This window comes from Vulpes lagopus, chromosome 24 (genome assembly GCF_018345385.1).
Source record: "Vulpes lagopus strain Blue_001 chromosome 24, ASM1834538v1, whole genome shotgun sequence".
Classification (NCBI taxonomy): Eukaryota; Metazoa; Chordata; class Mammalia; order Carnivora; family Canidae; genus Vulpes; species Vulpes lagopus.
The window spans coordinates 49,727,290-49,740,891 of NC_054847.1; the positions used below are offsets into that span (position 1 = coordinate 49,727,290).

The 13,602-nt window shown below is 37.5% G+C and overlaps 1 protein-coding gene across 3 annotated transcripts in view; it reads right to left on the reverse strand.

The window, feature by feature from the left end:
- The window catches only part of TMX3 (thioredoxin related transmembrane protein 3), a 44,501-nt gene that overhangs the window by 26,351 nt on the left and 4,548 nt on the right, over positions 1 to 13,602 (reverse strand). For all 3 annotated transcript variants that reach the window (XM_041739447.1, XM_041739448.1, XM_041739449.1), the window contains 3 exons: positions 10,110 to 10,149; positions 8,563 to 8,686; positions 680 to 725 (listed from right to left, as the gene is read on the reverse strand). In XM_041739447.1, coding sequence (XP_041595381.1) covers positions 680 to 725; positions 8,563 to 8,686; positions 10,110 to 10,149 — 210 coding nt within the window. The remainder of the gene's footprint in view (positions 1 to 679; positions 726 to 8,562; positions 8,687 to 10,109; positions 10,150 to 13,602) is intronic.

The window sequence follows — 13,602 nt, forward strand, 5'->3', positions numbered from 1 at the left end:
TAAAAATTAAGAATAGTCAAATTTTGAGATTTGAGATTTTGAAACACCGAAATAAAGCTTACTTTATTATAAAAATAAGTTTTAAAAAAAAAAAATAAGTTTTAAAATAATTCAACTTGCACATTACCAAAATAAGAATGAAACTCAAGAAATAAACTCAATAAAATGATTATAAGATAAATTGTTTAGAATTAGCATACCATTTCTCCCAACTTACATACACTTTATATTAGACTTTGTCAGCACTTACAGATTAGAATTAAATCCATCAATTTGATTCTCTTTCTTTCCTCTCTAATGAATTAAGACTATTTCAATTATAGAAAAGTAAAACTTTGTTAGGAGACAGGATTCAGGTGATACAGCAGAATACACTCTTGAGCTCCTCAAGGGTAAAAGGGCTTCCATACTTTACAGCTGTACATCTTGTGTGCACGATGCCTGCCACGGTAAGCACTCAGCGCATTCGGTGAATTAGTCGTAAACAACACACTCACTTAAATACACAGAAAAGCAGGAAGATGCAGTCCCTCTCTCTTTGATCACATGCTGTACCTAGAAAGAATTGCTAAACCCAAATTTTCAATCCTTCAAGGAAGCTACCAGAAATTAATGTAATAAAACGTAAGTAGAGTGAACTAATAAAAATACACATATAAACATACAACACTCAACTTACAGCTTAATTGTTGGATAACCTCGAACTCCAAACTCTGAAGCAATGCCTTGATAAGAAAAAGAATAAATAATTCTAAATTTTTTTTAAATGAGAAACTAGGTAGTAAACGAGCCTTTTACTTAAAAAATATATATATATTTATGCAAACTCATAAAAACGTCTTGCTTTTAAGTCTTAAAGAATATAAATTCACACCCAAAAAAGGAAAAAACATGACATTCTCATAAAAAACTACTTAATAATACAACTTATGTCTAGCACAAAACACTATGACAAATTAAGAAATTAATGCTAAAAGAATAGTTAATATTTTATCTCTAAAGTTTTTATTTTAAAAGATAAATATATATAGATGTGTGTATATATATATTTAATGTGTGTATATATATTTAATGTATATATATACATACACACACACACACACACACACACACACACAAAGTCTCACTTGTCATTTGATTTCATTTTCCAGAACAAATTTTTCTAGGTCTCACTGGTTCCTTGCAAAAATAATTAACATAAAAAAACAACAAAAAATCAAAGCTCATCATTCTTTTCTTTAGTGTTTTCTGAGTCTTGAAAGAACTGCACTGTATTTTAATTTTAAAAAGATAAACTGTATTTGCAAAATTACTTAATTTCTGCCATCAACACATGATCTAAAAGCAACCTTATTTGTTTTAGAAGTTTCTGCTTTTGTAATAACCTAGAATAATTCTAGTTATTTTTGAAGATTATTCTGAAGTCCTCACATTAATTAAAATGAGATATGCCATCTTTTTTGAGGGAAAAAGAAACAAAAACAATCAAATAGAGAATTAGAACTTTAAGAGGTAGGGATCCCTGGGTGGCGCAGCGGTTTGGCGCCCGCCTTTGGCCCAGGGTGCGATCCTGGAAACCCGGGATCGAATCCCACGTCGGGCTCCCGGTGCATGGAGCCTGCTTCTCCCTCTGCCTATGTCTCTGCCTCTCTCTCTCTCTCTCTCTCTGTGACTATCATAAAAAATAAAAAAGAACTTTAAGAGGTATAGAAATCACTACTGCAAATTAGTATCTGTAACTACAGATTCAAAGCAACCAGGACAGCAAAGAAATGAACTGCATCAGGTAAGAGGTGATATATAATATACTTATACATATACCAGTTTAAGTAAAATATAATGTCTTTATTCATATGATCTCTGTTAATTTTACTTATTTCGAGGACATTTTACCATGGTTGGGTATAAGGACAGTACTCTATGTGGGATCTGATTCACCAATCACTTTAGTAAACATTACTCTGGTTTCTTAGCACTGCCCAATACACAAGAATAACGACTAAGTAAATTTGTGACAAAATAATAGTCAAAATCTCTCAGCCTTCCTTCGTCACCAACAGTTTCTACCTTAAACATATGGAGAAAGGTGACTAGAAGGTTGCAGTGATCGAACAACCCTGGTTTTTATTAGAAGCAACACAAACAGTAGAGGTAACAAAAATAACTCAGTCCTAAAGATATAGGTCTTAAAAAAAAAAAAAAAAGATTTTGTTTATGAGAGACACAGAGGCAGAGACATAGACAGAGGGAGAAGCAGGTTCCCTGTGGGGACCCGATGCGAGATTTGATCCCAGGACCCAAGGCTCATGACCTGAGTCACAGGCAGATGCTCAACCATAAGCCACTCAGGTGTCCCTGAAGACATAGGTCTTGCTTCTGAATAGGTATGTGAACTTAAACCAATTACAGAATTTATTTTGTCCATCTCAAATGTAGGATTTAATTCTGTCAGAGTCTAACTAAAGACTGGCTATTGAGACTGACTTCTAAGTAAAAAAATAAGAATGATTTGGGGGAGGATTATGTGAATAAAATATGTTAATGCCCCCCCTTCCCAAATGAAGAAGGCAGGAAAATATTAGTCCTTAATTACTTTCAATTAAGACTAATATAATTGATGGGGGGGAGGGTATCCCACTATCAATTCTTTGTTTATTGTAAAGCTTATTTATAAACAAACCATATAAAATACGCAATGAGAAAATACAAAACTTGTTTTGTGATTCTCAAAACAAGTTTTAGAGAGAAAATCCCAGCTCCACATTTAATACCATCACACTTCATTTCCCTGGCCTCAACCTATTTGTAAGATGGAAATGTATAATGCTAACCCACTCTCTAGTACCTTGATTCTTTGAGCATTAAATTTCATTTCTGATAGAATTTCAATTGACGGTCACTCCTAAAACCTTAAACTTAGGTTTCCCTATGAAAACAATTGTAAAGGGATGCCTGGGTGGTTCAGTGGCTGAACATCTGCCTTTGTCTCAGGATGTGATCCGAGGGTCCTGGAATCGAGTCCTGCATCAGGCTCCCCACAAGGAGCCTGTTTCTCCCTTTGCCTGTCCCTCTCATCAATAAATAAAATCTTAAAAGAAAACCCTGTTGTATAATAATAATAATAATAATAATAATAATAATATAAAAAGCACACAAGCAAAGCACGGGTTATAGACTTAAAATGATGTAGGCTAGGATTCTAACATCTCATTTACCATGCAAGCAGTTCTTTCCCTTCTGAGGACAGTACTCACCTTGCTCAGTTTATGGGTGGGATTTAAATGAGAAAACATGTGGAAAAAAATATGAGAGAAAGGCTGGCACACAGAGATCCTCAAATGCAAAGTCCGTTTCCTATTTCTGTTCCAAATCTCACTGTTAGGTAATTATCTGCTGACACATCAGTGTGCAGATAATAAGAACTATCACATGTAAAATATAACTGACTTTAGCAGACCTTCAACTACACCTTGAGACAATTTTGTGAGGAGAAAGGTGCTGATGTTACTTTTCAGGTAAAGACACTAATACTTAAGAAGATCTGGTAATGTGTTTGAGGTAGCAGGACTATGAATGAAGCTCAAGTCTGAGTTTAACTTTTTGTTCTTTATTTTTTCATATTAAACAACAATGGTTTGCATAGAAACCTGAGATCAATTCCTTCATAAATTCAAGAATCCATTTGTAACATGAATAACTTCTCTGAAATTCTGTAATTTTAAATGCTCAAAAAATAAACATGAAGCTCCCTACTTCCTTCCTGTTTTCTCTTTGAAATGATAACAACCTGATGTTAAAGCTAGGCTTAGATATGAATCATGGTGATCTCAAATTCTGGTCCTAATTCTGCCTCTAAGTTTGGTGTTTGAAAACACTGTCATTTCACTGATAACTACCTGCTATTATTTCATCTACACAACAGGCTGGGGGAAGAAGGGAGGAGCTGGACTTAATGTCAAGTCCTTTTTCAGCTCAAGATTCTACCTTTCTTAGTATTTCTGGAGTGTTACTATGTGTCTAACACAAAAAGGAGAAAAAATACAGCAGCTGTTCTCAACTGGGGGAGATTATGTCTCCAGGAGACTCTGGGTGACGTCTAGAGACACTTTTCGTTGCCAACACTTAGGAGGACACTAGGGGACGAGAAGATGATCAGAGATGCTGCCAAATATTCTAAAATGCACAGCAATCCTTCCCCTAAACAGAATTATCTGGCCAAAGTATCCTTCGTGCTCAGACTGAGCAACTCTGAAATATAGTCACTGACCAAAAAGGGCTTCTAATTTAGAAAAAAAGGTAAAACTAACTTGCCAATATAATCTGTGAGCAAGAAATCAGAATATTATTGGCCAAATGTCATTCCAAGTTCACACATCACTGAGAAGTAAATTATGACCTTTAACATAAAATGATTATCACACTTATGTTGAGGAATAAACAGAATTTTAGTGGTTCCATATAGAAATAAGTACACCATTACAGGTGGTATGACACCATATTTTAACTTACAAAAGAGAAACAATTCTGGTACTTGATTTTGGAAGGGATATGTACAGAACGAGAAGCTAAAATATGTATCTTTACAGTTTTTTTTAATGTTAATTATAGCATTATTAGTTAAAACCATGCATCAAGAAAATTTTGATATAATTCCAAACACACAGGGCAGGGTAATCCATGATAGTTCAAATTTCTCTAGTTCAAGAATTCTATACCCAGAGATTTGTTGGACTGAATATGATGGCACGTGCTTCCAATCTCTGCACTTACATGATTGAGAAATAAGCTACTCTCAGAGATTTTCTATACTTTATCACTGAATAACCCTAACCCACCTCAAGCCCAGTCCTATCAGTAACTATTCATCAGAATAATACTTCACTCTACGGTTCTCCAATTTAGATGTGCAGCAGAATTACCCGAAGTCCACGTTAAAAATATAGATTCTCATGACCCAGTCTCAAAGACTTTCATTGGGTAGGGCTGGTGTGCGTCTTCAGAGTCTAAATTTACACTGATCAGCCCAGGTAATCCTAATGCAGGTGGTCTGCAGACTAAATGCTGAGATACACTAATGCTGTAAATGCCTGAAAAGTGACCTATGGAGATGGATGAAATACATATGAAACAGCCAATCCTTCAGTATTTATAGTTAGACACAGAAAAATGTTGACAGTGAGTTTAAAAAAAAATCAATTTCTTTACCTGTTTCTACTAAAATGCCTGTAATGGAGCTTCCTTGAGGTATTTAAGTACACTTAAAGAATTATATGTCTAAAATCTATGTGTAATCTCTAGACAGTAGTTTTCAAATCCCCTTTTTTTAAATACTAGTAAGATAATACTCTTTTTCTCCATAACACATAAAATATCTCTTTTTTTTTCCTTGATTCTATAATTAAAATAGAAAATGCATCTATGGCAGACATCAGACACTAAGTAACATAACAATTTACTTATGTCTATTGATTATTGTTGTCTCTGTCTTCTAGAATATAATTTCCATGAGAGTAGAAATTGTTGTCTGTATTGGTGACTGATGTATCACAGATGCCTAGAATGTGCCTGGTTCATTCTGGCATATAGTAAGGGCTCATTAAATAACCATTGAGTGAATACTGACTGTACAAATTTTTGACAAAAGAACGATTTTTCAATAGGCTATGTCTGTATGATGCAAGTAGTCCAAAAGATTTACAAGCAAGCATTACCAGATGGCTTGGGAAAAGGGGTGGCGAGTTTAGTGCTGCACATCCAACGCATAAAGGATATAAAGTATAGAACACCCATCACAATACTTGGCAGAGGATCATTCTCATATATACCAGCTCCCTTATCCCTTTTCCCAAAGCTAGATGGTTTGCTTGAGAAAATGTGCTCTGTGTGTTCTATACAGGTTTCTTCCTCCTCTTAATACAATGTAATATATAACACAATGCTGAGTGAACAACAAATCTATAACAACCACATATGGGAGGCAAAAATTAAACATTTTAATGGATTATGAATAATGGGATGAAAAATAGTCCCATCATGAAGTATCTAAAAAGCTACAAACCATATATGAAGCCTTAATGCCTATAAGAACGTTGTATTTTAATCTGAGCATTTAAAACATTTTCTTTTCTAAGCTACTCAGAAAGAAGTCTTAGGTATTTTTTCCCTAAACATAGTGTCACTTAATAGTGACATACATGGGTACTTACTACATACTGAATAGTAAGCTAATAAATTAGATACTATAAAAATAACTGACTTACTGTAAATAGTTATTATCATTGTAGCATCACATGAGTAGTTCATCATTAAGGTTTTTACTGATTTATTGGTACTAATTTTTTCATTGATTATTTGTCATCATGTACCCACACCCCTTTATACATTATTTTACTTTATGACTCCACTAAATGATTCAAATAATCACAAGAATTTGTCATGTTTGAGACTTTATTGTACTTGTTGGTTTATTCATGTTTTTCCTTCTATTAGACTAAGCACTTCCTGGACAAGAAGGATTTGTTTTGGTCTTCCTTTGATCTCTAGAGACTAACAGAGAAGTGAGTAAACACGCTGACTATGCGAATGAATGTATGTACATGCAGGTCGAATCAACAAGACTGACACAAGATTGCCTAGACACAGAACTAATTTTCAGGAGCAACAGTTCAAAGCAATAATTTCTCAAACATTCCTAAAAGCTTATTTCAAGAAATCAACCCAAGCATTATTCTCTGTCTGCAGTAATTCTTTCCATTACTCTGGTCTCTCAAACTTTCAACGACTCATTTGGTTGACTGTGATTCCAGCCCTCATATCTAACTGCTCTCTAGTTCCCTGTTCCCAAACTTTAGTAAGCCAAAAATGCCATAAACTCACAATAGCTACTAACATGGAAACACACGGAAAATTAATTACTCTTTTTATATAGCCAGGAGTAGTGTAGTTCAGTAACTACACTAAGAATCTTACACTGTTACTTCTGATTATTCTTTGTATTACAGAGCCAGTCTATCACATCTGTGATTTCATCCTTGAAGATGTCTGTAAGGATCAGTTTCCTCTTCACTGTCACTACGAAGTCTGGGCTCCTACACCAACATGCATACAAAAGTTGAGTTACATGATCTTCTTGTCTCTAACTGCTTTTCTTTTCTATCCTACATGTTGCTGCCAAAAACAATTTTATCAAGTCAACTATCTTCTCAAAAATGTACAATATCTCCTAATTGGCAAGTGTAAAATCCAAAACTTTATAACATAAGGGACCCCTAAAATCTGGTCTTATATACTTCATGTTATATGCACTAGCAGCCATTGTGTGAGGGGTTTTGAATATGAAGTGTTAATCCAATCCACACAACCTTCAGGATTATTACTCCTCCATTTATAGACAGAAACTAAAATTGAGAGGTTAAGGCCTTCCCCAAAGCCCCAGAAGTAGCATATGCCAGATCTGGGATTAGAGCATAGGCCTGTCCTTTTCCAAAGCTGTATCCTGAACACAATCCTGATTTCCTAAAAAGAAATGTACATCATATAATTCTACTTTCTTCATCAATTCAAGGAAAAGGGAACCTACATGTATTGAATACTACAAGGGACTTTACAGGTGCTACATCATTCAAATCTCAAAAAACCAATGAAAGACACACGATAATTAAATATTTACCAATGTGGACATCAAAGCTTAGAGATGTTAAGAAACTTTCCCCATGTTACATGGCAAAAGTAGCAGGCAGAAGCAGGATTTGAATTCGGGTCTGCTTTCTGAAGCCATGCTCTTTCCAAATTTCTATACTTCATACTTCTCTAAACTTAAATTCTTCTTTTCTCAAATCCTTTAATATAGGCATTGGTAAACTTTTCTGAAAAAGGTCAGATAACAAGTAGCTTAGGCACTGAGGGAAAACAATCTGTTACAACTCAACTTACCCACTGATGCATGAAGATAGGCACAGATAGCAGTAAACAAATGAGTGTGGCCGGGTTCCAATACAGCTCCCTTTACAAACGTGGGCAGTGGGCCAGATCCTGTCCACGGGCTGTGGTTTGCCAATCTCTGCTTTAAGACATTCTATCCTCTACAACATACTTATTAATAAGCTCATTTTCAACTCTAAGGTTTTCTCTCGAATGTGAATAACTTTCCTGATCCTCCACTGTATTTATTCTACCTCACCTTGTAGGTCCCCGTTTATTCCTCTAATAGGTCATCTCTGGCTACTCAGACAACAACTCTCATTCTGAAGTCACACAGCAATGTCAACAGTTTAACACCCAAATTTCAGAAGTTGCCTCAGGTAAACAGAGTATCTCAAGCAGGCTCAATAGGAACAATGGCTTATACATCGTTAGGCACAAGATTAACATACACTGCCTATTACACATTTGGTGGCTAATTCACGTAACTCATAAAGTATACAATCTTCAATTATTAAGATAACCTTAATTCATCTGAGCAAAAAATAAGTGTTTCTTCATCCTACCTTGAATACTCTTTCACGTAATCAAACCACTTTCAGTATGAGAACAGTAAAAAAAACAAACTGAGAAAATGCTTACTAGAATAGGAAGTAGCATCCATCTTTCCAACTTTAACTGGAGAACCAATGCTTTTCATCTCAAGACCAACTTCATTCCAAATCGGTTCCAGTTTTTTACAATGGCCACACCATGGTGCATAAAACTTGTTGGGGGAAAAAGAAAAGACAGCCACTAAAATGTTGCGCTATTGTGTATAGCAATCTTAATTTTTAAAGAAATCTCTTTGATTAATGATCTGATGAACAGTCCGTTTTAGATAACAAAGTCTAAATATAATTTCCAAAGCAGTTTCATAATAAAAGGTAAAACACAAAACATGAATCTAATTATCTTATCTCCTAGCACATACCTCAACACTGCTATTACCTTATATTCATTTAAAATTACTGATTCCTATTTAAAACAGATATAATTTACAACAAAAACAGCTTTGCTTTAAAGTCAGTGTATGAAACCACCAAATACACATAAATGCCCCCCACATCCCATAATAGTTCATGATGTACCTCAGTCTATTTCTATTACAAAAACCCCAACACAGTAGGTACCTTTGCTGCTTTAAGCATAACCACTGGTAAGGCATGGGGGTCAGTAAAATGACTGGCTTGGCATAGGGACAAGTCAGGTTACTTAAACTAAAACTACAGTTCCTTTTTTCTTCAGGGCCACCAGGGCACTGGGGTGGATATAGGTTCCTCTAGTTAAATGGTGTAACAAATTGCTCGTTGTACTTTCATGGGTAAGATTTATCTACTTTTTTTAAAAAGATTTGTTTAAGATTTATTTATTTTATTTATTCAGGGAGAGACCAGGGGGGGGGGAGGGCAGAGACACAGGCAGAGGGAGAAGCAGGCTCCATGCAGGGAGCCTGACATGGGACTTGATCCCGGGTCTCCAGGATCACTCCCTGGGCTACAGGCGGCGCTAAACCGCTGCGTCACCGGGGCTGCCCCAGATTTATCTACTTCTTAACATTATACTATAGAAATGTTCAAACATGCACAAAAGGAGAGAGCAAGAATTAAACAATGGACTCTTGCCCCATAGCTTGCCTTCAGCAACTGTCAACTCTGCTCTTCTCATTCCATCTCCTCTGCCACTCTACTTTTTTACTGCAACAGGTTAAAAGGAATCCCAAACAACATGAGGTTTAAATATATTCCAAACTTGAAAGTAAGGAAAGGAAGGAAGATGAAAATCTGACTTTGTTCCCTATTAAGATGAAAATAGGACTTTACTGTCAAGTGCTATTTAGTAATTTCTTGGATAATATGAAACAAGAAGAGTGAATTCTTTATCATACCACAATCTCCCTCAGACATAATCTATATTTTGACTTCTTCAGAATTTCAGCAAAAACAGGTTCCCTTGTAGGAACCTTAAGGCTCTGAGATTCATTTTAATTTAATAACCTATATAATACTGAAAACTGAATGTGACAAAAACTGAATAATATACATAAGCACTAATCATACATAACTATATCTGTGTGGAGGAGAATAGGAAATACTTAAAATGGCATGGGTAGTTAATGAGTACAAAAATTTAAAAATTTACATACTCACATCTACAAGCCAAATGTCATCTTTCCGATTATCTTTAAACCTAAAACACAAAAATGAGAAAACAAATCTTTGCATGTTTATTTCTACCTTAAAATACGTGAGGATAATCAGTAAGTATTGGAGAATGAAACAAATTCTTTCAACAAATTTTTACATAGAATTTTTACTACACGACTTCTAAATCTTATCCATTAAACATCTTTAAAAAAAGTAGAGAACTAAGAATCAGGAGTAAAGAAGAAAAACAAGTGGGACTTGGTAGACACAGATATAGACCTCAGTTCTGGGCCCCTCTATCCCACTGACCCCCATGCATTACAGTTAACTAGGCTAATCTGAGGCTACTACCCTTAGAAAGGTCAGCTTGCAAGACTGGCCCTTGGTTGGCATCCGCGAACTTGAATTCCAGGAGGGTTTCCACCATTACCCGATAAGATGGTTCACTGTTCCAATGCTATGCAATGTGCTTTTATGATGAACACCTGCTTTTCTTCTAGGAGTCTGAAATCTTGGTCCAGACTAGGCAGGAAGGTCCTGACATGACCACCCTCCAACAAGAATCCCAAAGCTCTCTAATGAGCTTTGTTGGTAGAGAACATTTCACACGTATGGTCACAACTCCTGGTGGAGGAATTAAGTGCATCCTATGTGACTCTACCAGCAGGGGACTCTTGGAACTTGTTCCTGGTTTCCTCTAGAATTCACCCCACACTGGTTTTTCCCTTTGTTGGTTTTCCTTTGGGCCCTTTCACTATAATAAATCATAGTTGTGACTTCCACAACAGGCCAAGTCCTCTGAGTGTTTCATGGCCAATAACCAAGTCTGGGGACCCCCTGTAACAACAGCCTACATTTAAAGAATTTTCCTATACATAGTTCTGATCATCTGATAATGTTACTCTGACACCTTCTTGGTCCCCTTCCACCACCTGCAAAAAGAAGTATAAATTGCTTTATGTACTTATGTGCTGGCTCCAATTATCTTTCTACTCAAATGTAAGCATCCTATGTAATTTCCAATCAACCCATGGTTATTTATCACAGCTGAATTCACAATGTTGATTTGACTTTCTACATTCTTTCACATGTTCACATCCTATCCAGCTAAATGCATTTCTTACTCCCTAGTGCCTTCCTAAATTCTTCACCACTAGAAACAATCTCTCCACGTCATCTTTATCTTCTTTAGGATTCTTATCAATTTCCACATGTTGTATTTACATATTACCCAACCATAAATACGCTTGTTTCATCTCTTAGTACCTTGCAAAGTGACCTATGTTTAACCTATACTGAATGAATGACAAAAATTCTTTATGAGAATATTTAGTAAGATTCTTGAACTTACAGTTAAGACTTAGAGAGTACCTGGCCATTATCTGAGCTCTTCAGTCCAACGGGGCACTCCTATCTTATCCAGCTGTGACAGTCTGTCCTGTGACATGGGCAGGGATAGCACCCTTAATCAACCTCCCAGGTTGGTAAAGCCAAATCTTCTAAGATTTGGAGCCTTTGCTCCTCTTAGGTTTAGTAAAAGGTTCTATTTTATATACTGGTATTGATCCATGGAGCTATCCAGGCCAAGCAGCATCGCCACCTTAAGTAAACTTCTGAGCTACAAACCTGTAGTTAATGGTCACTACGCTTGAGGGGAGGACCCATACTTTGCACCCAGCGGTAAATGCAAAAAGTTACTGTCTCCCAGTCCTTGGTGTTTAGTAGCCATTTTCATCTTTCAATGATCTGAATCTTTGGGAAAGAGCTGAAGGTTATGGAGGTAATTTATAGCCACCCCCCTCCCCCATGCTGAGGCTACAGTCAGTGATTGTCACATTGAAGGAAGAGGAACAGACAACCGGGCCAACCAGCCAACACTAGTGCATAGGACATCCAGACTGGGGTAATCTTGTCCCTTCCCATCAGCTGATTAAGCCTGTACTTCAAGTGTTCATTAAAATGCTCAAGTACCCCTGTGGATCAGGGGTGACATAGAGCACAGAGATCTGCTGTATGCTCATGACTAGGCAACTGATGCATAGCCTGAGCATAAATTCCAGGACTGTTATCAGATGCAGTGTTTCGGGGAACCTGGAGAGGAAACAAATGTTGTCTTGCAGGGCCTGGAGACTGACTGTGGCTGGAGTCACTGGGATGTATGGAAATGGCTGGGCCAAACCCAAACAAAGTGTCAAACAATATCAAGATCCACTGGAATATGATTGACGACATAAGGGGCCCCATCTGCTCTATCTGCTAAGGATGCCCTAGTCCACTCACTTGCAGGAAACTGTTCTGGGGCAGTATTTTTAGCCCTGACTAGGGTCTGACAAGTGGATTGGCTTTTTCATGCCATTTTTGTGTCTTCTCACCACAGCAGCAGCCCGTGTACTGCCAGCCTCATCTAGGATGACATGTGAATTTCCATGGGCTATCGTCTGGTGGATCCAGGAGATAACTGATTGTGCACCTGCTTGCTTTGGTGTGGAGAACAATTCGTTTTCCACACTGAGCTAAAACCATGAAATGCTCATTGGTTTCGTTTCCTTTTGCAGCATAGGGGCCTTTCTGATAAGCATTCACACAGGTTACAAAACATTCTCTTGATGGGCATTGCATAAGGGACAGAACTGTTGCTGTACATCTGAAACAATTAGGAAAAAACATTTCTGAGGATCAGATGATCTTCATCCAAATGTCTCATCTCCAGAGAGGGCCCTGTTTTACATGCTACACAACCAATGGCCAAGCCATTAGCCACAGCCCATGAGACAGTGAAAAACACAGCAGAGCTCATTTGCTGGGGCTGTAGCAGTAAGCAGGATGCGTAAGAACAGTGGGGCAATGTGGGATCAGTGAGGCTCAAGAGAGGGGAGGCCTTGGTGGCCTATGAGAGGGCCTTCCAGGTATCCTGTTGATTGGAGACCGTCTCAAGAGCAGCAGCCCTTCCAGTAACCTGATAGAAGGGAGCCATCAAAATAACTTTCCACACTGCATGAAGCTGCCTATGGTGTGAGGGCTCTTTACCATACTTGGTGAAGGACAGGTTTCTTTCAGGTTGGATGGTAGCCACACCAAATTCCTACAAGTTAACCCAGGGAAGACATTAGTGCCCAGGCCCACGGGTGGTCTGGGAGGTCTGTCTGGGTCCCCAGTGGGCCAGAGTAGGCAACACCTCCTTCGATGTTATTCCTGGGTTGTGGAGGGGCACTCATGAGACCTTTTCATGGATTTGAAAGATTCCAGTTGGGCTCCTGTAAGTTCCATTTCCACTTCACTAGAGACCCAGAGCTGGCCCTACTTAGCAACATGAAGGGGAATTTCTATCTGTGAACCCACTACTGCACTCATCCAAGGCCAATAATTGTCTCTCAAAGGGCATGTACCTTTCAGCCAACTTGAATTGGTCCATGCTGACCATTAGTGTTGTCCTCCTGCCATAGGCTCTGATCAGTGAACTGAGAGTTTGCTGACATGTGTAATTCAAACAGCAGAT